At 40.1% G+C, this 25,317-nt stretch overlaps 1 protein-coding gene across 3 annotated transcripts in view; it reads left to right on the top strand.

Annotated features, from left to right (window-relative positions):
• AKT3 (AKT serine/threonine kinase 3) overlaps positions 1-25,317 on the top strand; it is a 297,009-nt gene that overhangs the window by 180,897 nt on the left and 90,795 nt on the right. For all 3 annotated transcript variants that reach the window (XM_032801103.2, XM_032801111.2, XM_032801112.2), the window contains 4 exons: positions 1,091-1,235; positions 11,221-11,352; positions 16,943-17,008; positions 20,223-20,291. In XM_032801103.2, coding sequence (XP_032656994.1) covers positions 1,091-1,235; positions 11,221-11,352; positions 16,943-17,008; positions 20,223-20,291 — 412 coding nt within the window. The remainder of the gene's footprint in view (positions 1-1,090; positions 1,236-11,220; positions 11,353-16,942; positions 17,009-20,222; positions 20,292-25,317) is intronic.

The raw sequence follows: 25,317 nt of genomic DNA, 5'->3' as shown, positions 1-25,317 counted from the left end.
GAGGATTGACTGTAGCTAGTTTCTCCATGATCTTATGCCTCATATCAGCTGCTGTGCTCTGCAATGGAGGGGGTGGCAGTGAAGTTTCAGCTTCAGGTGTGGGCTGCACATCCACTTGTTCTTCCAGGTCTTCTTGAGTCTGGGATGTAATGTGGAGTTGGTCTATCTGATGCTGTGAGAGCAGCTTCCTCTTTACTATGTTGAAGCACTGAGTAACTAGCTGTTTCTCAGTAAGTGTGGATGTAGGTCTTTTGTCCATCCATAGTCCCCTCATACGTTTCATGTATCCCCTCTCATTAGGTCTACTGTTGTAGTAGCATTCCATCAATTCCCGGTTCTCTTGTCTCATCCATGAATGGTTTGTTCCAGTAGCCCACTTATTGTCAGATTGTCCTGGTTCCTCAGCATCTGTCGCGGACCTTGTTAATCTGCATCACTCTCCTAGTTCGTGTCACTCTCATATTTGAGGTAGGCAGGTGAAGTGTTAGGGGGTCTTTTGCCCAAGGACCCCTACTGCAAAGTTGGGTACCAACCGGGATTTGAACCCCCAGTCTCTCGTATCGAAGGGCAGTCTCCTGTATCAAAGGGCTGCGCTCTTAACCACTACGCTATCCAGTCGCTGATATATATTTAAATGTAGTTAGATTGTTTTAAAAGCCCAGCATTGCCTTATACTGTGCAATTCTTGTTTCTTAGTGATATTCCTTTTAAAAGCCCATAAAGAAACATAGACTGTATAGGGATTGCAGAATACTTTCTACCCTAAACCCTGAGCTATACTTTGACTCATTAAGATATTTAATTTGCTATTAAAGTATTTACAAAATCAAACATACATAATTATTGTGATATAATCTACCATGCACATATATCCTATGCTGCTGGATCTAGAGCATGTGCCAGTTGCCAGATTATGTAATATATGGGAGTAAATTGAAGCAAATTACTTCAGTAGTTCCTTTATTATATAGCATAATAACTTTGCAGATAAAATACTACTACTATGTGTGCATTCATTAGAAAATATTTGACAGAAGGGGTCAAGCCTTGTTAGTTTTTATTAATAGGAATTTTGGTTTATTCTTGATAGGGAAGAATGGACAGAAGCCATCCAAGCTGTAGCAGACAGGCTTCAGAGGCAAGAAGAGGAGAGAATGAACTGTAGTCCAACATCACAGATAGACAATATAGGAGAGGAGGAGATGGATGCTTCTACAACTCATCATAAAAGAAAGGTAACAGGGTACAGAGATGACTGATAAGGTTCCTTAATATGTAAATAGCTTGTGTATAGTTGTGTATTTGTATAGAAGCAATATGCAAAGACAGTTATTTATAGAAAAGTTTGTTTACCATAATGCATGGAAGTATACAATTCTTTTATTAAAGCTCAATGCCTCTGGTTTCGTTATTTTAATGTAACTCACTCTTTGAGCCCACAGTTCACTCTTTCAGGCAACTGACGCCTGTACCAGGGTTTGAAAAATTGTCAACTAATCCATTATACATTTTCACATTTTCCCTTTTAGTTTTTTTTACTTTTCTAGAAATTTGGGAATAGGAGTTGTCCTAAAGGAAAACTATTTGCCTTTCTCATGCAAATAGTCCCATTTAAAGAAATGTATTATTTACACGAGAACAGTAAGCAGGATTTGGCTCTTAATGATCTTTGTCTTTCACAGAAAGCAAAATATCTGTGCTCTAGTTTTTAATAAGGCAAAACCCAGGTCCTGTTATGTGCAGCTGTAACAATCTCTTCATCATGCATCATCAGGAAGGTTTGAATCCTGAGCTTTTAGCATTGCAGCACAGACTTCTACCAATTATTCTCCAGGACAGACTATATCAGTTAACAGGAAGAGTCCTATGTCAACCACGCACTAAAGGTGGAGATATAACCCAATGAAACAGTGGGTTACCTATACATGATTTAGCACTCTTTTACAAACAGCATTCCCAAAGATATGGCAGGGTCTTTCTGATAGGCAGTGTGTCTAAATTGAAGGGATTTGGGTCTGCCTGGCTAGAGATCTGAGTGCTATTCCGAGTTTATGTAACTTCTCAGTGGAGTATAAGACATTGCATATCAATAAGTGTTGTCAACGGTACAGAATTATTAACACAGTTTATAAGAAGTGCATTTGGAACTCCTGGTCTCCCTGTGTCACCGTGCAGTGCATCTTTCCATAGGCCAAAAGGGATGGGAGGGTGTAAGAAGAGGAAGATTAATTTTTTTCTGTGTCCTGTTGAGAACATGAGCTCTCTGTGAAATCTGAAGTGAGATGCCTGAGGTGAGTGCATGTACAGTGCTACAGAATGTTGAGGGATTTTGGCAGCAAGTCTAAAGCAAGCTGCACAAAACTAACCTCAGATGGGAAATGGTGATTTTTGATACCTAATAACTCAGCTGTATCTGAATAGAGTTTTTGAGGCCAGTAAAGGGCAGATCCATGTCCCTATGGCTATTTCCCTCCCAAAATTCAAAAAATGTTTCAAGAATTTTTTTTTAAATGAAAAATTTGAAGTAACCTTAATACAGGGTGTGTCGTCACTTTCCCTGTATGTCCATAGAGTCAGCAGCCAGCAGTCCTGAATACTATAATAATGTTAATCATTCAGAATATTTTTTCTTCTTTTATTAAAGACTTTTCTATAGGAAAAAAGATAGTATTGACTGGTTAGAAATCAGTCTAGACATATGATTTTGTGAAGCTCTTATAGTTGTTGGTATACTCAGAACCACGATTTATAACCATATAATCCGTCTATTCTGTCATTTATTTTCTATATGGGTTTGTTTAACATCAAGGGTTTATTGTACAATATGTTCTACACACAGTAGCTTTGTCACAGGATTCTACATCTAAGCCCAATGAATTTTGCTTTTGCCTGCTCCATATGGTACACTTATGAGTATAAGAACATAATTATATTAAGAAACAAATACACAGAAATGGGACTACTCTGCTCTAGGAATGTAGTAAATTGAGTCTGTAAATAAAATGATCTTTAGAGTACATGATTTAATTTTGATAGAAGTGGCTCCATCATCTTCAGTCTGGGTACTTCTGTAAAGCAAAGGTGGTGCTTTTCATAAATAACTTTTAAAATCTTAATGTATATTGTAGCTATAAAATGCTAATACCATCACTAGAATCCTGAAATACAGTATGCTAGATTATGATCTGAAGATGGTTTGTTTGTTTTTGTTCCTCTATACACTTTTTTCTTATGGGCAGGATCTTGCTCTCATTGAAATCAATGGCAAAATTCCTGTTGATTTAAATAGGAATGGAATTGGTCCCTTTATGCACAGAGTATGTTCTTATGAGTTTTTCACAACTTGTTGTAAAGCCTATTCTCTTTCTCATCCTTCAAATAAAACACCAGTAATGGAGTCAATCAGCTCTACACAAGAATTAACTATGTGAACCTTTCTTAGTTATTTTGGCTTCTAACAACAGAAGTATGGAACCTGCAGCTCTGCTTTCTCCATCTTACCCGTACCTCATAAATTAGTTCTTCAGGATGCAGAATGAGTAAGAAGTAAGAAAAAAAATAGGACCAGAACACTGGAGAAATGGGAAGTATGGGGGAGGGACAAGAGAAGAGAACCTCATCTAATCGATGGAAGCCCCTCAGGAGTCTTAATTCCCTAAAACCTTCACGTGAATGGGTATTTGCCCCTTTACTCCATCAAAGTTTTTAGTAGTCCCAGCTCTTTCATTTCTCTGGTTGAGGGGTGCTTCTTCAATCTCCCAACATCCACCTGTTGTATTCCTTGGCAGGCCTCGCTGTGTTACTCTGCACTGTTTGCCATCTCTAAGCCCTCTGGTAAACTCAGGAAGAGACTTTTGTCTTCACCACTAGGTCTCTGACCATGGCCTGCTGTTAAGCCATACTCAGAATCCTCCAAGGCTATTGCTTTCCTTTGTAATATCTGCTTTGATGCAGCATGTGTGAAAACTAGATCCATGATAGCACTGATTTTACTTTCGTTTGTGGAGATATTAGATTACAGATTCTTACAGTACAACTGGCTTTCTGCCCTTCCCTTCATACCTATAACTGTGTTCATCTAGACCAAAGTATTCCCTTCTTCATTGATGCTGTGCTAACTTTCTGAATGGACTTTGATAAGATTGTACTCACCCCAGTCTGGTGGTGATTCTGAGGGAAGAGATGATTCTTTTTACGGAAGCTTTGGCTGATCGCACAGATTTCTGACTTTTAGAAGTAGCATGGCATAAAATGCTTTCACTTTCCTTTTTCAGGCTCACAGAGTAGATGATCAATTGCCCTTTGTTAATCAAGCGGTTGTCCCATCCCCCAAGGAGTGAATGGCCAGTCTTATAGGTTAAGATACAAAGGATTCTGCCCAACCCTGACCAAGACACTGTTCTGTTGAATGGGGATTTCTTGTGCTTTTCACTCTGCAAGAATCATATCTCCAGGCCATTCTCAGGAAGGCAATTTTCACACAGAAAAGAGCAAGAAAGTTGTTTGCTTCATGTTTGTTTATAAGACTGTTAAAACGGAGCAGATGACCTGGCTTGTTCTGCCAAAATTCTAATTGTGACTTGTGGGGCAATGAATACAATCCAGGGCCCCAGAAGGAACCATTGTGATGATCTAGAATGACCTTCTGTATAACACATCCCATCTTGATTTAAAATTTGTCAGTGATTGAGAATGCACCATGACTCCAAGGATTAATTACTGTCACTGTTAAAAATTGACACCTTTAGAACACTGGAGCCCCATGAAATTCTTTTTATTTTTTTATAGTTTTTCATTTAACGTGTGGGGCAGATTTCATGTTGTTTTGTTTAATTTGTTTTATCTGTGTGTGTGGTGAGAAGCTCTGGGGGATGGTTTGGATCCTGCCCTTAGAAGGTCGGAGGCCCTGGGAGGTGCAGATTGCAGGGGGAGCCAGTCCTGCACTCACTCTGCAGTAGAGGGACCTGTCCTGTAGGGTTGGGCCTGCCAGGTTGCAACGTCACTCACTCAAATTTTCACCCCTTCCGCCCCATTATGCCTGGAGGGGGGAGCTGGGCCCACCCCCATGGAACAGGAGCTGTTGATACAGGGTGATTTTTTCATTTTATTTAGTTTATACATTTTTTGTTCATTTTTGTGTTATTTTGTATTTGTAAAAAACATGGGATTCTAGAGAAGACTAGTCTTTTGCTGAAGATATGTGATTAACATCTTCCATGTGGTCACCACACACTTCTGGTCACACATTACATGGTGGACCTGTTTGCAACAGCATAGTTGTAATTTAGAAGTGTTCTACAAGCATCTGCTTAAAAGTTCCATGTGTCAACCACAATGTTATTATGCTTTATTATATGCAGGCCGGAACATAAAACAGAGAAAATCAGCTACAGTAAAAGCTGTGTTTTCCAGCACTTTACCAACTAGAAAGAGCTAGAAACAGGTATTCTTGACAGGGTTGCCAGCAGTATTCCCTTTCATTTTTCCCACCCACGTGTGGAATGAATTTTGTTGTGCATACCAGTATGGAGGTGATGTGTGACACATCACATAACAAAATTCACGTGGTGGGGGTGGGTCCAAGGGCTTTGGAGTGTGGGAGGGGGGGTGAGGCAGAGGGTTGGGGTGCATGTGTGTGGGGGCTCTGGCTTGGGGTGCAGACTCTGCGGTAGGGCTGGGGATGAGGGGCTCATGGCTGGGACAGAGGGTTGGGGTGAAGGAGTATGAGGGCTCTGGCTGGGGGTGCGGGCTCAGGGCTGGGGCAGAGAGTTGAGTGCAGGGAGTGAGGGCTCTGGTTGGGGGTGCGGGCTCTGGGGTGGAGCCAGGGATGTATGTTTTGGGGTGCAGGAGCGTGCTCCAAGGCTACGATGGGGAGAGAGGACTCCCCTGAGCAGCACCTGGGCTGGGGGGAGAGAGGTTCTTCTCCTCGCTGCAGTAACTCCGGAGCTGGGACCTCAAGATAGGCACCCCTCCCCTGGCAGGACTGGGCCGGGTTGGGTTTGGGCCTAGGGAGAGCTGCCACGGATTGGTTGGGGCCGGGGTAAGGGCGCCCTGGCCATGGTAGTGTTGGTGCTAGGGGAGGTTGGGACCAGGAGAGGGGCGCCCCTCCCCCAATTGTGGCAGGCCTTTGGGCAGGTTCCGCTCAGAAGGCTGTGCATCTGTGCAGCTTACAGGGAACTTAGGCTGCCAGGTATCCGGATCCAGGTGGTGCTCACCTCGGGTGGCTCCCCACAAGTGGCGACAGCAAGTCTAATGCCAGCCCTGGCGATCCCACTTTGGAGTCCTGACCCACAGTTTGAGAACCACTGTGCTAAGCCTTCACTAAAAATTAAACTGGTTAAAGATTTTTATAAGAAAATCATCACATAAATTTAAAACCGAGTAAAAGAAGCATTTGACTAGTTCCTTTTTGAGATGATCTCTACTTGTTAATCCTCTTCCTTCTCTTTTGTTCTAAAAACTTCTTTGCATGATCAAATTGTTTAAACTTCTGGAGGTCACCATTATCAGTTATCTTTGCTTTAGCTGGAAAGACCTTCACAGCTCTTTTTGCCCCAGCCACTAGCAATTTTTGATTTCTCTTTTTTATGCCTCTGAGTTTCCTGTGCTAAATCAGCAAACATATTTAGTCACTTGCCCATAGATCACAGGTTTTGTGCAGTTCCAGGTGTGGCATTTTATACAAATTATTTAATGATCAAATTCTCAAACAATTTACCTGAAATCATAAACTTCATCTTTAAACACAGTTATGTAGATTTAGGGCAGGTAAAAGGCATAGACAGTCATGGAAAATGAAACCCTCTATTTATCTACTGGCAAGTTTTTCAACAATAAAGGTGATAGTATTGGTGTAATAGACTTATTGAAGGCATTTGACTTAGTACTGCATGACATTTTGATTAAAAATCTATGATGATACAAAATTAACATCTCACTTAAATGAATTAAAAATGGTCTAACTAACTGAAAGGTCTCAAAACATAATTATAAATGGGGGAATCTTTGTGTGTGTGTATTTCTATGGTGTTCCACAGGGATTGGGTCTTGGCCCTATGCTTTTTAACATTTTTGTCAGTAACCTGGAAGAAAACATAAAATCATCACTGATAGTTTGCAGATGACACAAATTTGGGGAGTGCTAAATAATGAAGGGGCCAAGTCATTGACAGAGAACATTCTGGATTGCCTGGGAGGCAGGGCACAAACACACAAGTGTTTTAATATTAACAAATGTAAAGATATACATCTAGGAACAAAGAATGTAGTCCAAGAAGGATGTTGATAAAGAGGAGAGGTTTCAGAGAAGAACCATGAGAATGAATAAAGAATTAGAAAAACTGGCTTATAGTGATAGATTCAAGGAGCTCAATCTATTTAGTTTAACAAAAAGAAGGGTAAGGGGTGTGTCATAAAGAGATAGCTAAGGATTAATGTCTCTTTCACCTGTAAAGGGTTAACAAACAGTGACCTGCAACACCTGATCAGAGGACCAATCAGGAAACAAGATACTTTCAGATCTCGGTGGAGGGAAGCCTTTGTTTGTGGTTTTGGGGTTTTGCTTTGTTCTCTCTGGGTCCTGAAATCTCCCTGCTACAGTCTCTTATATATTCAGAATAGTGAGTATTAAGTAGAAAGGTGGTTATAGTCTTTTAAATTGTTTTTCTGTATTTGCAAATGTGTAGTTTGCTGGAAGTATTTTAAATTGTATTTTTGCTGGGGGGAGGCTTTTGTCTCTGGTGTCTATAAGCTGAAAGACCCTGTAATATTACATCTTGTATTTATAGAGATTTCTTATTTTGTCTTTCTTTTATTAAAAATTTCCTTTTAAATACCTAATTGATTTTTTTCCTCTGGTTCATGCTAAGGTATTGAGTCTGTACTCACCAAGGACTTGGTGGGAGAGAGAGAGGAGGGGTAGAGGTGGAAGCCTCTGTTTTAAGATTCAAGGAGTTTGAATCACAGTATCGAGGGAAAGCCTAGGAGAGGCACTGGTGAGGGAAAGAGTTTACTTTCCTTGTGTTAGGATCCAGGGGGTCTGGATCTTGGGGGTCCCCAGGGGAGGTTTTGGGGAGACCAGAGTTTATCAGGCACTCAGAGTCCTGATTGGTGGCAGCGTATCAGATCTAAGCTGGTAATTAAGCTTAGAGGAATTCATGCTAGTACCTCATTTTTTGGACTCTAAGGTTCAGATTGGGGGAAGAATACTATGACAGGTGACTTGATCACAGTCTGTAAGTACCTTCATGGGGAACAGGAATTTGATAATGGACTCTTCAGTAATCAGATAAAGGTACAACACGATCCAGTGGGTGGAAATTGAAGCTAGACAAATTCAGATTAGAATTAATGGACACATTTTTAACAGTGAAGGTAATTGACCATTTACCAAGTGTTATGGTGGATTCTCCATCACTGGAAAACTTTAAATCAAGACTGGAAATTTTTCTAAAGTATATGATTTAGTTCAAACAGGAATTAATTCAGTTAAATTCTGTGGCCCATGTTATATAGGAGGTCAGATGAGATGATCACAGTGGTCTGTTTTGGCCTTGATAAATAATGCTTCTTTCTAAGGATTACAGGGATATTTTGTTGTCCATGGTCTGCATAGTTCTGAGCATCTCTACTGAATCTACCAAGTAGTGCAAAGCGTGATAGTTTGTCAAACAGGAAATGTGATTCACTAAAATAGTCATATAGAGCCACAAAACATACATTAGATGGGAATAAATTTTAAGTACCACTGAGTTGGGCTGGATTCAGACTGGAGACCTACAGCAACAGGCTGTGTAGCTCATTAGCAATGTCATGGGGTATTTAGTCGTCCCATAAGTGCTAATTTAAGTGGTGGTCCCGTATCTTTTTATATTTTAACTTCAAAAATTCTACACTGAGCATTAAAGTTGCTTAGCCAAGTACTATGGAATGCCAGGATTAACTTTGTTGATGCAACTTGAGTTATGCTCCTTGTGCATATGCATTATAAACAGACTTTAATTACGTAGTCACATACTGTCTTTCCCTCATGGATCGTCAGCAGGTTGAACCCAGGAGTTTCAGAGCCACAACACAGATCTCTGCCACTTGAACGAAAGGAGTGAATGATACATACACAAATAGGCTTTTATTTTCTATGTGTATCAGCCCCTAGAGAGGGAAATAACACATGCGTGGCCAGTGGATTACACAGCTGTAGGTGAGACAGCAGTGGGATGTTGGATATAGGGATTCCTGGGTTCTGTCTGTTTGTGGTTTTGGCAGCAGAGTATGATCTAGTGGTTAGAGACATCACAGTCAAGCATGGAGGTTTTGCAAACTCATCCCAAAAGGCATCATGGCTAAGTGGATGAATTTTGCATTGCTTTTGTCTTGGAGACCTGCGTTCTTTTCCCACATCTGCCTGAAGTGGCCATGTGCAACATCTCAATTACCTTATTTGTAAACTGTGAGGAATGATAGTTTCCTAACATCAATCAGCAAAAGAGGTGAGACCAGAACCCATAGTATTCTGGCTCCTAGCTGAGTACACATTACATGGGACCAAAGGTTATTTTAAGGGATAGTCTCTACATCTCTTCTCTCCCCTCCCCCCGAATGTGTGACACTTAGGGCTTGTCTACACTGGCAATTTACAGTGCTGCAACTTTCTCACTCGGGTGTGTGAAAAAACACCCCCCTGAGCAAGTTTCAGCGCTGTAAAGGGCCATTGCAGATGGTGCCTCAGTGCTGGGAGCCATGCCTCTTGGGGAGGTGGGTTTTTTTTAGAGCTGTGCTGTGACTACACAAGCCACGTTAAAGCGCTGCCACGTTGCCAGTGTAGATGAGCCATTAGCAAGGCATGTATGTGGAAAAGCAGCCTAATGCATCATTGTCATTTGAGATGGGTGACAGATGGGATGCAAAGTTGCCTGTACAAGCAATCTTCTTTTTCCCTTCATAAGAAAGGGGGGTATTTTATGGGTATATGTACAGACATGTGTATGCTCATGCGCACACACGGTCTTTATTAGGTATGAGCAAAAATAACTAGGCATGGAAATGTGTTGAGAGTAGCCAAGTTGTGGGAGAATTATCATTCAATCCCAGGAATGAGAAGCACCCTTTCGCTGACAAGAAGATCAGATTTAATGGATTATGTTGTTACTTGCAGCTCTTAAATGCCTTTCTCTGGCTCAGCCCCTTTTAAACACTCCTGGATTTTTAACAGTTGGTGATTTCTGGGTTCGTAATTTTCCAGATTTTTAATTTTTTTTAGAGAAACTTTCTTAAACTATAGTATTTTATATAGTTTTTAAATTTGCAGTTTCTATTTTCATGTTTTCAGTCTGTATTTAGTGTTCACAGTATCTTGACACCCTTTATTTGTGCCTTCTGTAACTTCAAAACTGCTTTTAGAGAGGTCAAGGGGCTTCAGAATGTTTCCCTCAGGATAACTAAACCCATCATCTTAAAAAGGAATGAGAGATGGTAGACTCACCAGATTCGTCAGCCTCCTTACCCTGCTGGCTTATATCGATAGATATGAAGGTTTCCAGATCTGTTTTCTGCTAATATTTTGATTTCTTGGAATCCATTTTGCAGTAGTTCAGTTAAGTGAAAGAAAATAAAAATGAAAACATAAACACCAGGTTGATTCTGAAAATAATCAAGCAGTAAACTCTATACCCAAAGACTTAAATAAGCCAACAGCTGGTGCTAAGCTGCAAGGTCTGTTACTGGCATTGTATTGCAGTTAGTGGATCATGTATGTTTAAAACAAACAAAAAAAACCCCGCCAGTCCAGAGCTAGCAGCAGCCTGGTGTTAAAGGAAGCTTGTGAGTGGCCGTATTTCTTCACTCCCTTTGTTCTGCCGGAGTTGATAATCTTTCTTAAACTGGCAGAATCCATAAATTTCAGACTAATTTGTTCTGCATGTGCTGTTGCTAAGAATCATTACATATGATATATAAGATCACTTATTTTATATTATTTAGGGTTTTTCTAGAGAATATAAACTTCAATAAATATATTAATAAATGCATTAAAGATATAGTTGAAGCCTTAAACTAAAATGTTCTTCCCTATTCTGATTTTGATTGTGGAAATCCACTATTTGTATAACTTGGTCTTAACTTGCTGTCAGTCGTACTGTTTGGTAGTGGCAGTGCACTAAATGTGCATATATTTATATAGTATCTGCATATTACAATCCTATTCTTGATTTTTCCTCCATCCAGACAATGAATGATTTTGACTATTTAAAACTACTGGGGAAAGGCACTTTTGGCAAAGTTATTTTGGTCCGAGAGAAGGCAAGTGGAAAATATTATGCGATGAAGATTTTGAAAAAAGAAGTTATTATTGCAAAGGTAAGCTTATATTTTAATATTTTCCCTGCTCAAGTATTCCTTTGGGTGGGAAATTCCATACATAACAGGCAAAACACCAGTGGTTTCTGATAGTAACTATAAGTTTCTAAAGGGCTCTAAGTTCTCTTAACATTTGTACTTCACGTGCCTTTTTCCATTGTCTTACCAATCTAATGAACAGAAAGCATTTGGATGCATCCTTGCTGTGGTCATCTGGATCTGTGTTTAGGAAAGCATCAGAAAGATTGTGCAAGTCAGGTTTAAATAAGAAGAAGATGTACTGTGGGAAGTACTGTAGGCTTACAGGAAAAGATTATTTAAAAGTAAACTGAGATCATTCTCAGAGTAATTTGTGTGAAGTGGAGCAATTAAATATAGCTTAAATTTTATTCCCTGCCTTGCTCATGGGATAAAGAATTAAAACTTTCCATTCCTATGGGACAGGAAAAATCTGAAGTTTATTGCCTGTAGAGCTGATGTTAAAGGGGCAGGATCAAATAGTTTAAAGTTAGTGTTTGATTAGCCTGGTATTGCCAACTGTTGTGATTTGATTCTTAGGCTATCACTGTAAACTCTCTGTGTAGTTGCTCTAAGCTGATGGGAGAGAGCTCTCCCGTTGGCTAAATTACTCCTGTCCCTGTGAGTGGCGGTAGCTATGTCAGCGGGAGAAGCTATAGTGTAGCCATAGCCTTAGACTTAGAGCAAGGCCAGAGGCACTGTTAAATCATTTAGTGTGACCTCCTGTGTAACACAGGTCCTTAAATTTCACCTGGTTACCCCTGTATTGTGCCCAGTAATTTATTGTGACCTTTTCAATATTTGATGGTTTATGAAAACCTCAGCTGCTGGTATCAGATTATTATGTGAGAATTTTATCTTTCATCTTAAAAAAGAGTAAATTTCTTGTCATGTGGAAAAGTTTAAAAATTTGAACTCTGAATGCTGCAATGTCAGGAGGCAAGTCCAAAGAACTCCAATCTGATGATTTTTGTTGGTCTGACTCATGATATTTGAGGCCTGGGGTTGGCAAAACTGATAACCATAAAATTCTAATGGAATTTTTCTCATGCATTTTATATATTTCACTTTTAAAATATCACTCTATACATTTTTACTTTTAAATGTAATTGTGGGATGAACTGTGCTATGCCAGAACTTGCAGCCAAGGGGGTTGGGGGCTATGACGGTTTTAAGCTACCTTTGTGCCTTCCTGATTCTGGACAGCTCCAAGGGCTAGAGCAGCTCTCAGTGCAATTTAGACAGCCCTGTGGGTGTACAGCAGCTGCTTCCGGTTGTTCTGTAGGTGGAAGTGCTTCTCAGAGCAGCCCTATCCCCAACACCTTTGTCCTCAACATGGCCCTTGTATTAGTGCTTGTGTAGGGATCCTCAGAAGACAGTCTTATGGATATCTTTCTTAGTTCCTGTCTGAGAGAATCCTAACCTGGCTGCATGCAGGGCCTTTAGAGCCTCTTTACGCAATTTTCTTGCCCTTTTACCCAGTGTAAAGATGCCATAGTTGGGGTGGCTTTTGTATCAGTTAGAGAAAACCAATACTTTGGCTTCCCTTGTTCACACTGATGGCTGCTGCAGTAACACTGAATTTAAAATAAAGTTAAAATAACATTTCTTAACATACTTATTTTTTCTATCTCTGTGTAGCAGGTTCTGCTCTCCATTAAACTAGTGAAAATCTAAAGTAATTCTGTTGAGGTCAATAAAGTTACTCTATTTACTTCAGAGATTCAGAAACTTGCTCATTAAGATAGTGCCAGAGATCCAGATTCGATTTTTCTTTTTTTTAAATTTGTTTATTTTTTGTTTAGTTTGGTCTCACTTAACGCTAACCAAGGAATTTTAATGTCTGAGAAAGCAACACATTCCTCAGTCTCTGAACTTTGACCTTGCTAGATTACTTTTAATAACTTTGGAGGCAGTGGTGTTCAGTTTTCCATGGTTGATAGGGTGGTAGTGATGATGTGAGGTCTTGGTGAAGTTTAGAATGGGGGATATACTTAGGTCTTCAGAAACAGTGTGGTAGATTCTCTTTCCTTTCCTACCACATTCAAAAACATGACAGGCTTGTAGGCACAGTTGATTGGCACGCTAACATCAAGTACATCAACAGAGATTTATAAATGATAGCATTTAACCTCTAGAGCACAGTGTTTAAATTGATACTTAAGGCATGAGTTAAAATAAGTTCTTCAGTGTCAAGCTAGTCTTCATTTAAGTACATCACATAATCTACTTTCAGCTTGGTATAATATGCACTAGAGAAAACCATGATTGTAACAGTAGGTGTGTTATGGTTCAGGTTTGAGATGTATGGCATCTGCCCAGTTCAATTGCGATGACAGACCAAACATTGCATTTGTTCGCAACTTGCTGCCAGTATTATTAAGGCTTGGGCTGATGGGATCATTGACAGCTTTTAATGCCCTATAAATCATGAACCATTGAGCTTATAAACAAAATGTATCAGTCTTTGGTAGTTCCCAGCCTTTCATTTGTACACATTTGTTTCCACCTCAAGCACAGTAAACTATATTGGACCTAAACTTTGCATTTAATTTAATTTGTTTCTTTTCCCCCTGTTTAAATTCTGGCATTATTTTTGAGAATCACTAAAACTATAAACTATGAGGCACATCCTCAACTGGTGCTCCAGTGTCAATTTACACAGTCTGAAGGTCTGCCTCTCAGTTTCTTACTTGCTCAAGAATGGGGTTTTCAGCAGCATTCCATGTTGGTCTGACTCAGGTTTCATTGAAATCAATGGGAGCAGAATTTGGCCAATGCTTAGTGCTTTTGAAAATCCCTTTCTAATGCTGTATGCTACGTAAAGCAGCTGGGAATCTTAGCTTTCAAATTAAATAAAGCATTAATCTCTTGTCTAAAGCTTGTGATGTGACAGCTATGAAAATCGTGCCAGAATTGAACACCAGGAGTGAGGAAGCAAGATCAGAATAGAATTACTTGATTTTTTTAGTATTTTTACCAAAGGTGTCTCAAATGGCATTGTGGGATTCCATGTTTGCTTGTGTGTCAGAGATTCCTTATATTAGTTTCCCATTGACATCCAGTGGGGGCTGGTTGGTGCTCACCACTTCTGAAACTCAGGCAGATATCTAAATGACTTAACGCTCCTATTTTTTTAAATCTTTGCTGGTTTGAAATGTGTTCAGTTTACAAGTAATACAGGTTTTTTTTTCTAACTTTTAGTTCTGTGCACTCAACCTGAGAAATCAAGTCTCAGTCCTTTTCCCCACATCACCAGTAATAAAGGTTCTGCAGTCCAAAATAGGCCCTTGAATAAACCTGCACAGTCCTACTACCTCTAATGGGTTTGCATAGGTATAACTGATTGGAACTTAAATAAATAATTCTGTCAGTGGTTCTGTCAGTGTTTTTTGTGCAAGTGGGAATAGAGCCCTCCTTGCATACTCATAGCTGTGTGACCTCTGCAGAGGTACCAAGAGTAAAGTGCACTAAAATCTTAGGCCCTGATCCTACAAACACTTAAATATCTGTTTAATTTTGCTTTTGTGTGTGGTTCCATTGACCTAGTATGAATAATGTTATGCACATATTTTAAGTATTTGCGGGATGGGGGCTTTATCAGTAACTAAAAGTAGACATGTATGATGTAGTAAAAACTGACAGCTGATCTATTGAATCCGAGGGTGGCATTTTTACATAGTTACTGTTCAGAGCAGAATTGTATTGTCATTTTATTTACTTTTGTTATTTGAATGTTAAGTTCTCTAAAATGTTTCAGCAGCTCCATAAATCTTAAATAATAGGTAATTGTTGTGCTTCACTGTAGTTTCTTTTCACCATGAAAATCAAGGGGCATTTGAGAGTCATCCTATTGGTGACAACGTAAGTAGTTTGTTTCCATGCTGAAAAGGAGGACCTCCCCCTCCCCCAATGATAGTATTATTCGTGCCTCACTTCATCTTCTCTTGGTATGGATATGGAAACTGCTTGTGACCTCAGCAGCAAGGGACTCAAATTATATCTTAGACTTTTTGGGAAAGGAGTCAAAGCAGATGTAAACTTGATGTTAACATTTATTTAAGGTTTAGGGAAGTATTGAGATGTTTTGTTAAATTAACTGAACAGGAAAAACATGAAAAATTTGTAACAAGTTAGGGCCAATCCATGTGTTAAGATCCAAGTGTGAATTGCTGAGGCCAGAAATATTCTGATATATCATCAAATGCTTTCCGGAAAAATGATAATGAAGTGAAGAGAGAGAAATTTTTGTTGTTTTCATGGATACTAAATCTACTCTCAGACTATCAGATAGTAAAAAGGGGAGGGAATATTCACATAGCATATGAAGTAGAGTTCTAAGAAGTTACTTGACATTGCCCTTTCTAGTTCTTTATCAAAAAAAATTTCCATAAACTTCTACAAATATGCTAGAAAATCCTCATAGTTCCTCCGCTAAACTGTTTTAATGGCCTCTTCTTGTATGTGATCGTATTAACATTTGCCCAACATTTCAGTGCTATTCATTTTGGTTCACTAAATGACACCATGCAGTTTTAACCACTAACTTTTTGTTGCTGTTATTTTTAAACTTCTTATTTTGACCGTCTTCTTTTTATTTTGACAGTCTTCTTTTCAGTATAATTCATAACTCCTGGCATCTTTGGTTAATTTGTATCTTAAGGGTATCTTTTCTTCATAGTTTAGATTAATTAATATGTACCATGCAATAGGATTACATTTTCCTTATTTCTATCATTATTTTAAAAGTATACTTTGAACAAATGCATTTGCTTATTGTTATTGCTGATACTTCTGATTCACACCAAACTAATCTTTCATTCACTGTGATATTCAGCAGTTGCTAGGCAACCCACACAGTAAGTTGCTGACCCTCCTACCCTTTTTAAGATAATGCAGATAAAGAGGTTATTCTAATGAATTTTCTTTGTGAACTGCAAATCAGACTTATGTTTTTGATGTTATTGAGTTAAATTATTTTGAAACACTGAATTATTGTTTAGAGATTCATTGCTACTCTAATTATGAGTTAATTGTAAAAATTTAGAGAGCCTCTGAAAATGTTAGTTTCTTTCATATTAAGATTCATTTGGATGTGATATATGCCGTTGCCTCCCAAATTTTATCCATTTGCATTTGATACAAAAATAAATTGTTACTGATTAATACAAAGTTGTAGACTGTTACATGTGTAATACTAGATGCTTCACATCACAACTGCTATGTAGGACCATAAGTTGTCTGTATTTTTAAACCACCAATTCCTTAATAATTTCCTCTTATACTGAAAGTGGTATAATAGTTCATCCAATAGCACTAGAAAAAATAGAGACTCAAATACAGAATGTGTTAATTCATCTTTTCCCACATTATGAGCTATGCTTAATTTTCTCTCTGTGTTTTTAGAATATATTTGAATGATAGAATTCTTTGAAAAGAAATAGCAATTATTAAAACTGACTGTGCTATCTCATATTAAGATTTTGTATCTTTGTCTTTCCTGAAGTAGTGAAATTAGACTTTTAAATATAATTTTCATCTCTCAATTCATGTTGAACCCTTTATTATTCAGGATGAAGTGGCTCACACTCTTACAGAAAGCAGAGTATTAAAAAACACTAGACACCCTTTTTTAACGGTAAGTATTGGGAATACAGATTAATTTTTTTAAAGGGGTAATTTTTAACCTGAGGGATATACAATTATTAGAAAAAATTGTAAATAAATAAATTTTAAAACTTTGTATAACTCATGTGAATTAGGGTGGCAAATATCTTGAGTTTATGGTAAACTATATTAGAGTTTGGAAAATGCATTTAAGGTTTGCGGTTTAGAAATACTAAAGGATCTAATAGTTTAATAGAGCTTAAATTATATGAAAGCAAAAAAAAGTTAGTTGTAAAATTAAAATGTTGCATTTTTTTGGATTCTTCATTAAAATAAAAATTGTTAAGTTGTAGAATTTTTTACACACTGTCAAGAGACTAATTAGAAGAAAGTGGATTTTAAATAATTAGAAATTGAAGGCAAGATACTGAAACACATGTTTGTGTCTGGCAAGCTAACGTATAATAACGATAGTTCAGTATCTTTGTGTGCTGTGTGCTGATTAAATGTTTTAAAATATGTAATATGGACAATAATATGTATTCATCATTTTTATTATGGATTAACAAAATAAAGGAAATAGAATGACAGATTAAATCCATTTGAGGTTCACTGCAAATTAAGGTTAGTCTACAGTTAAGAAAACCAGTTTCCCAATATAAAACTTAAGTTAAATCCCTCCTCACTCTCAGTTTACCCAAAAATATATTGATGTCACATTTTCAGAAAATTAAGAAAAACAAATTATTTTATTCCGGTATTCTACTATGTCAAAAAAAACCAAACCCATGCTTAGTGGGTTGTAACTTTAATCTGGAGACTATTACAGATTTTTATATCTTATTTTTTAAGATAAGGCTAATTATAATATGAACATGATAAACTATATATGCACTGATTTATAAACAACCATTTAGACAGCAATGGATATATAGATGATAAAGGTTTTTTGGATTTATATTAAACTAGATATATTAAAACATTATTCTAAAAGTATATTGGGAGATATTAGAACTTCAGAAGTTTCTTAAATTTCAGAGTATCAAGATAGGCAAGAATATGTCTACCATAGCCCATTTCAGAATCTGGAACATGTGATAGTAGATTCATAATCTCTTAAAGTGTCTTCCATGCTTACGGTGCTGAACAAATATTAGTGATATGATCATTTACCAGTTGTAAATTTGTTTATTCACTCAAGATAAAAGAAACCTACACTTGATGTCTGGAAAGTTATTTCCTAAAATGTTAGTATTTGTAACAAGAAAGATTAAATACATTAACAAAATTATTATTTGGTATTAAACAGAAAGTAAATAGAAAACTCCTCATCTTCGGCTTTAAGTCAAACCTGTAACTATGGTTCTTGAACTCTACCTTCATATAGATGAGGTCTTCCTGGAGTTTCCCAAGCCAGACCCTCTTATAGTTCTTCTCAAGCTGGTCAGGAAGTGGTTTTTCCTTTCTGCAGAAATTTCTGAGATTTCAAAAAGTTTTCCTAGTCCCAACTGGGATGACAGGTCAATTCTGAAAATTTTTGTGAACCAAATATCTGAAAGAAATATTGGATCGGTTCAATGAAAACATTTTATTTAATTAATTTCAAAATGTTTCATTTTGATTGTGACCTTTTTAATTTGTGAACTATTTTTACTATACATTACATTTTGAAATGAAGTGATTTCACAATGAAAAATTGAACTTCAGATCTGAAAATGCAGAGAATGGGGCACTATCAGTTTCAGGGTTTTTTTTTTGTTTGTTTGTTTATTTTTAAATTGAAACAGGAAATTTGTCAAAACAAAAAAGTTTGGTTTTGATGAAATGGTAGTTTCCAATGAAAAAATTTAGTCAAAAAATTTGTGACCAGCTTCTTTTAAGTAAAGATAAATAGGAAGGGGGAAGATGAGCTGAAATTAACTTTGTTCTTCAGGGAATAGATAGTGCCTCTGCTACATACGTTGATATAATTTCTCAGTTTCCCCCTTTAAAAAGTGCTAATTTTCTCCTTCAAAGTCGTACATATAATTCAGATATTCAATTTCATCATAAACTCTGTGTATAGCATAATATTCTATTGTGAAGACTTGTTCATTTTGCTGTTTTAAAAGCTATATTATGGAGGCTGAGGCTGACATTATAGCTACACTTGGCAGAGCAAGTAGACATTTTGGGCCAAATTGTACTCAGCTTGCCTAGGAGCACAAAGGAGTATATGACGCATATGGGTACATGGGGTGGGGAGTGGGCAAAGCCTTGGCCTTGCTCCTCAAACCACTGGTCACATAGCTGGTATGTCTGGGAGCTATATGCTGTACCAGGTATAGATCCAGCACAGTTTTCTCCCTTCCCAGAGCAGCCGGGAGAACAGCAGGGCAGTTGACTCCCTTAGCCACAGTCTCCCTCCTGGGCTACTCTAGGGACAGCACAACAACGTGCAGCTCTACTTATTCTAGGTACGTTGTTAAGTCATGATCTATCCTTTCATAATTACATTGAATCTTGCTACACTGCATTTCAAATAATTGGGCCAAATGCGTATCTGTAATGGATTTATAGTCAGTAGATTTACACCAGGAATGACTTTGGCCCATCATGAGCCATTCAAACCTTGGGAAGTCAAGATTTTAAATTATATGAATAAGAAATATTAATAATTTTTAAAAGTTATCTAATTTTATGTATTACTAATTTGGCACTGAAAAAATGTTCAGCGTTGTACAGTACATTAAAATAAAGGCAGTATCTGCTTTGAAGATAAGACAGACAGACATAGGGATCCCATTGAAGGTTCCTCCTTGCTCCCCTCCTCCCACAATATTATAATCTTTCTTCTTATGGGTACCATAGAAAAAGTGGGTTTGGGGTGACATTAGAATGAGGACAGTGTGGTGGTGGAAGATGTGTGGCTAATACCACACATTTGGAAGCGAGGAAGACATTTCATTTCGTAGTAGGATTAGAAATGCCAGTAGAAAACTATGCTTATTTTTAATGGCAACATAGTAAAAAATAATTATCTTATTAATGTACACTGTGCTGAGTGAGCAAAACGTGTAGACTTTTCTTGTAAATGGCTCTCATAGTAGAGTGCTTCAGATAGAGAAGTAGGAAACAGTGATGATACATTCAAGCAATCAGATTTGTCTGTTTAACAAGATACAATTAAATTTTTGTTACCATTCTAATTACTAGAAATCAGGTTAATATGTGAAGATAATTTTTTGTTTTTTCTTCTCTTTAAGTCTTTGAAATATTCCTTCCAGACAAAGGATCGTTTGTGTTTTGTGATGGAGTATGTTAATGGGGGAGAGGTGAGTCAAAGAAAAAAAATTGCATTTACATTGGTATTATTGCCATTAGGTAGTATTTTTAAAGAAGTACTTTGTCCTGAATTTTTTATTTGTGTTTGATGGAATTTTCTTAAAATAGAAAACTACCTATAAAAAGTTTAGGGCCAGATTTTCAAAAGTGTGCTTTGATTTTTGAAAATCTAGTTTGTCATATTTTAAAGTTTCAGTGCATGACAAAGAAATAAGTTTAGCTTTATAGCTAGCAGGCTAGCCATGTGCATGCCTACTGCCTACTAGAGACTCTTCCCTCCTGCAGCCTGTACTCCTCCCTCCAAGTTACGTGCAGGTTGCTACATCTTTCCTTTTAACAACTGTAGTTGTGTCTTTTGTACAAGCATTCGAATTGCTGAGGCCAGAGGTTACTAGTACATAACTCACCCCTAGGGATATGGCCTTTACAACCATCCCACTGCTGCCTGTTAGGCCTCGTAATTCTTCAGTTGTGCTGGTCTTTGAACCAGTCTCTTACTTCTTGTTTGTGTTATCACTGTTGGTGGGGCATTTGCAACCATCTTGTTGCTCCCTTTATTCTGTTGGTTGGTGTCCTGTTGGTCCTCTGTATTGCTCATATACCTAATTTCTTCCAACTCTCCTGTGTCAGGCCAGGATAGCTGAGGTTCTTCTTGTGTCTTCCTGGTCCTTGCCTTCGGGTCCACCACTACACTGCAGTTGTCTTCAGTTTTGTCTCTGCCACTGTTCTGAATCTGTACCTACCTTATTTGACCTGTGTTCCATTGCAGCTTGAACTGTTACCTTGTGCCATTGCTTTGTGTGGCTGTTTGAAGGTTGGACTGTAGACTTGCTCACCTCTGTGTAGTGGCCTCAGATCCTTGGCTCCTTTGTTGTAGTGGGATGCCCACTTAGCTTGGCAGTCTCTAAACTGTTTTAGTGTACTGTCTTTTGTTGCTCTGCTGGGCTGCAGCAGACAGTCCTTCCTCGGAAGCAGAGTCTGGGTTCTCTAACTTGTCAGTCTCTGTCATGGGCTACTCTCTAGTCCCTGGAAGGGTTTATTGTGATACTCCAATGTTGATAGGTAGAATGATCCCTTCCTGTCTGTCTTGACTTTGGCATCAGTTTCTTGGCTTTGACAGCCAACTTGGCTTTGAGTCTTATTTTTTTTTTTTTTTTTTGGATGTAATGTATTGTGGCCCATTGTCTGAGCGTAGTAGGTCAGGTTTGCCATACCTTGTAAAATGTGTCTTTAATTTCCTGATGACACTTCTGGCCTGAGTTTTTTTTCCAGGTAGTCCACCTCCCAGAAATTGGAGTAGTAACCTACTTTGACAACATAACTTTTAATAACAGGAACTAACTTTTTCCCAGGGTTGAGCTGGGATTTTGTGAGGCTGTAGTCGCTTTCTATTGATTATTTGTTGTGCAACTTGCAGTGTTCTGTGTATGCTCTGCTCTGAATTGGGCATTAATTCCTGAATAGTAGATACACTTCCTGGCTCATCTTAACTATGCTTCCTTTTTCAGGTGTGAAGCATGTATCAGTCTCATGATGTTTGCTCTTAAGTTTGCTGGGATTATTGCTCAGTTTCCTTTAAAAAAAAAAAAAAAAAAAAAAAGAGTGTCTTGCACACACAGTTCAACCCTCACCTGTGGTACTTGCTCCTTGGCATCTGGCCAGCCTTGGAGTATGAACTGTTTTAGTTCCTGTAGCACTCCGCCCTATTCAGTATTTTGTTGGTTTGCCTGGGTCCTCCCATCTGAAATGTGAAGGTATTGTAGCATATTGATAGACTCTATCTCCTGTTCCACAAAGCCATCAGTGTTGTGCTCTGGAAGGTACGCCTCACTCAGCATATCCGCTGCCAGTAGTGATTTTCTTGTACAATACTTAATAGACTCCAGCAGGTTGATGCACATTGTGGTGTTGTCATTTGGGTGCTCTCAGCAATGACTTAATAGCTTCTGATCAGAGTGGACAACTATGTTATGCCCAAAGGTGAACTGTTGGCAGAGGTGAAAGTAAGCTCTTGCTGGTATGCTTTGCCAGACAGGACCGGCTTCTCCAGTGGTGATTTAAAGGGCCCAGTGCTCCAGCCACTGCGGGGAGCCCCAGGCCCTTTAAATCAGCGCTATAGCTCTGGCAGCTGGGCTCAGGCAGGAATTTAAAGGTCCTGGAGCTCCAGCCCCTACGGGGAGCCATGGGCCTTAAAAGCGCCACCTGGGCCCTGCTGCTGGAGTGCCGGTGGCGCTTTAAAGGGCCTCGGGCTCCCCGCAGCGACCAGAGCCCTTCTACCACTACCCCAGCGGCGGCGCAGGGCTTCGGAGGCGATTTAAAGGGCCTGGGCTCCCTGCAGCAGCCGGAGCCCTGAGCCCTTTAAATCACCGCCAGAGCCCTGCCGCCGCTACCTCAGCCCTAGCCCAAGCCCTGCTGCCCCGGGGTAGCGGTAGCCGGGCTCCTGCGATGATTTAAAGTGCCCAGAGCTCCATGGCGGCTGAAGACCCAGGCCCTTTAATTCACCCCGGGGCTCCCAGCTGTCTCTGCAGCTGGTAGCTCCAGGGAGATTTAAAGGCCTCGCCTCTTCTGGTTGAAGCCACGCCCCACTCAGGACTCCGGCATAGCGGTAAGTCCTTTAAGTTACTTTCACCCCTGACTGTTAGCATTCCATTCCACATACCACAGCCTGTGGATCCTTTTCTTTCTGTGCATACCCTCTTTCTGTGTCTGTCAGGGCTCTAATAGCAAATTCTGTGGGCTACTGACTTTGTTGCTCTTAGGTCTCCTGCTGAGACATCACGCTGAAGCTCTAGCTGCTTTGCAGGGCTGTAGTACTTCAGGACTGGTGCCTTGCTTATGATTTTCTTTACTCTTTTTAAAATGCTGCTTCATGTGTCTCTCACCATTCCCACACTGCGTAATTGTGTGTTAACTATCTCAAGGGCTCACAGACTTCTTATCGGTGTGCACTGAATCTGTATACACAGTTGGCCATTAATATAAATTGCTGGACTCCCTTCACTTCCTTGGGCCAGGGCATTTCCTTAATGTTTGTCAGTTTCTTGGAGACTGGCTGGAGTCCCTCAGAGGTCAACAGATGTCTGACATAGGGGACCTCAGTTCTCCTCATCTTCAGCTTGTGTGCATTCAACCCAGTATTACACTCATGGCACTAGTTTGAGTTACTGCAGCTTAGTATCTATCATGGTCCTGGATTACCTCTTTTTAGTCCATGTTCTTCTCCTACAATAAGAATGTAGTCAGCTACAGTCTTTATGCCTGTCAGTCCGTTGGATTAAGCCTAGTTCAGTTCCAGTCTTACACTGGAAGACCTCTGGGGCCAGACTGATGCCTAGAGGCATTCATACTTTGCAGTTCCTAGCTCCACTTGCCAGAACTCATTCTTGATATCACATTTGCCATGGATAAATTGAATAGTGTGTCCTCAGTCATTGGTAATGGGTAGTGATTTCTCAATGCTCTGTTCAGTGGTTTTGGGTCAATGCAAATCCTCCATTTACCTGAAGGTTTTCTCAGCACTAATGGAATTCTGATCCACTCTGTATTGGTTTCAGTGAGTTTAATGAGGCCTCTTTGCAGGTTTGCTGGCTCCTTCTTCAGTGGCTCCACTAGAGCTAATGGAACTCTGGATTTCGGTAGCCTTATGTGCAGCCCATGGGTATCAGTTTCTGCAGCTTGCCCTTTAGGGTCTGTTTCCTTGAAATATATCCTCATATTCTGCTTGAATGCTGGACAGGCTTCTCCCTCCTCTCTCACTTTAAGAATATTCTTCTTCGAGTGATTGCTCATATCCATTCCAGTTAGGTGTGTGCGCGCCACGTGCACGTTTGTCGGAGAAACTTTTACCCTAGCAACACTCAGCGGGTCGGCTGGGCACCCCCTGGAGTGGCCCCGCTATGGCACCGGATATATACCCCAGCTGACCCGGCCATCCTCCAGTTCCTTCTTACCGCCCATGTCGGTCGTTGGAACAGTGGAGTGCGGCTTAGCTGACCTCCACCTTCCCTAGCTACTGGTAGTTTTTTTCTCGTTATCGTATACATAGTTGTTGTTCTTGTTCTTATATATAGTTAGATTTAGTTGTAAGTTCATAATTTAATAGTTTGTTAGTTAGTGCTTGTTAGCGGGGTTCGGGGAGTAGCCCCTTCCCCGCACCCAGTGCCGGAGCTCATGCCCGGCTCACCGGGTTTCAAATCGTGCTCGGCCTGTCACAGGCCGATGCCAACAGGAGACCCCCACGACTCCTGTTTGAAGTGTCTCGGGGAATCGCACTTAACTGCTAAGTGCTCGATTTGCAAGGCTTTCAAGCCGCGAACTAAGAAGGAGCGGGACATCAGATTAAAACAGCTCCTCATGGAAGCGGCCTTGACACCTTCACCTTCGGCACCGAGCACAAGTCAGCCGACGAGCAGAGGCAACCCTCACGGCACCGGACCGCACCGGTACGCCTAAAGACTCCCGGCGCCAGCCACCGCCGGCACCGAAATCGACTCCACACCGCTCCCTCTCCCCGAGGTCGAAGAAAGCTAAGACTCCTGCCGCTTCGGCAACACCTGCGTCGCAGCCAGAGACTGCGCCTAAATCGGACCGCCCGGCACCGATACCTGCCATGGCACCGCCTAAACAGGCACCATCGATTCCAGCCCCGCGAGGGCCGTTGAGTCCGGCACCTGATAGCTCCCTGGCGCCCGCTGTGGTAGAGCTCACTATGCCATCTACACCGGAGGCGTTTTCGGCCGTGAGAGACTTGATTGCCATCACTGATGCAGCACGGTCCCTACCCCCGGCACCACCGGTGCGGGTATTCCAATCTGTGGGCAAGCTGACCCTGACCAGACCACTGTCTGTCGGCTCAGCGGACCAGCACCGCTCAAGGTCACGGTCCCGCAGGCGCTCCCGGTCAAGATGACACTCCCGCTCTAGACGCTGCTCGCAGTCCTGGCACCGTTCCTCTACACGGCACAAGTTGGACTCGCGGCACCGGTCGGATTCTCGTTCTCCGCCTCGATGTTCGCG

Source organism: Chelonoidis abingdonii, chromosome 3 (assembly GCF_003597395.2).
Source record: "Chelonoidis abingdonii isolate Lonesome George chromosome 3, CheloAbing_2.0, whole genome shotgun sequence".
Lineage (NCBI taxonomy): Eukaryota > Metazoa > Chordata > Testudines > Testudinidae > Chelonoidis > Chelonoidis abingdonii.
The sequence above is the reverse complement of the archived record's forward strand: the minus strand, read 5'-3'. Positions and strand labels throughout refer to the sequence as shown.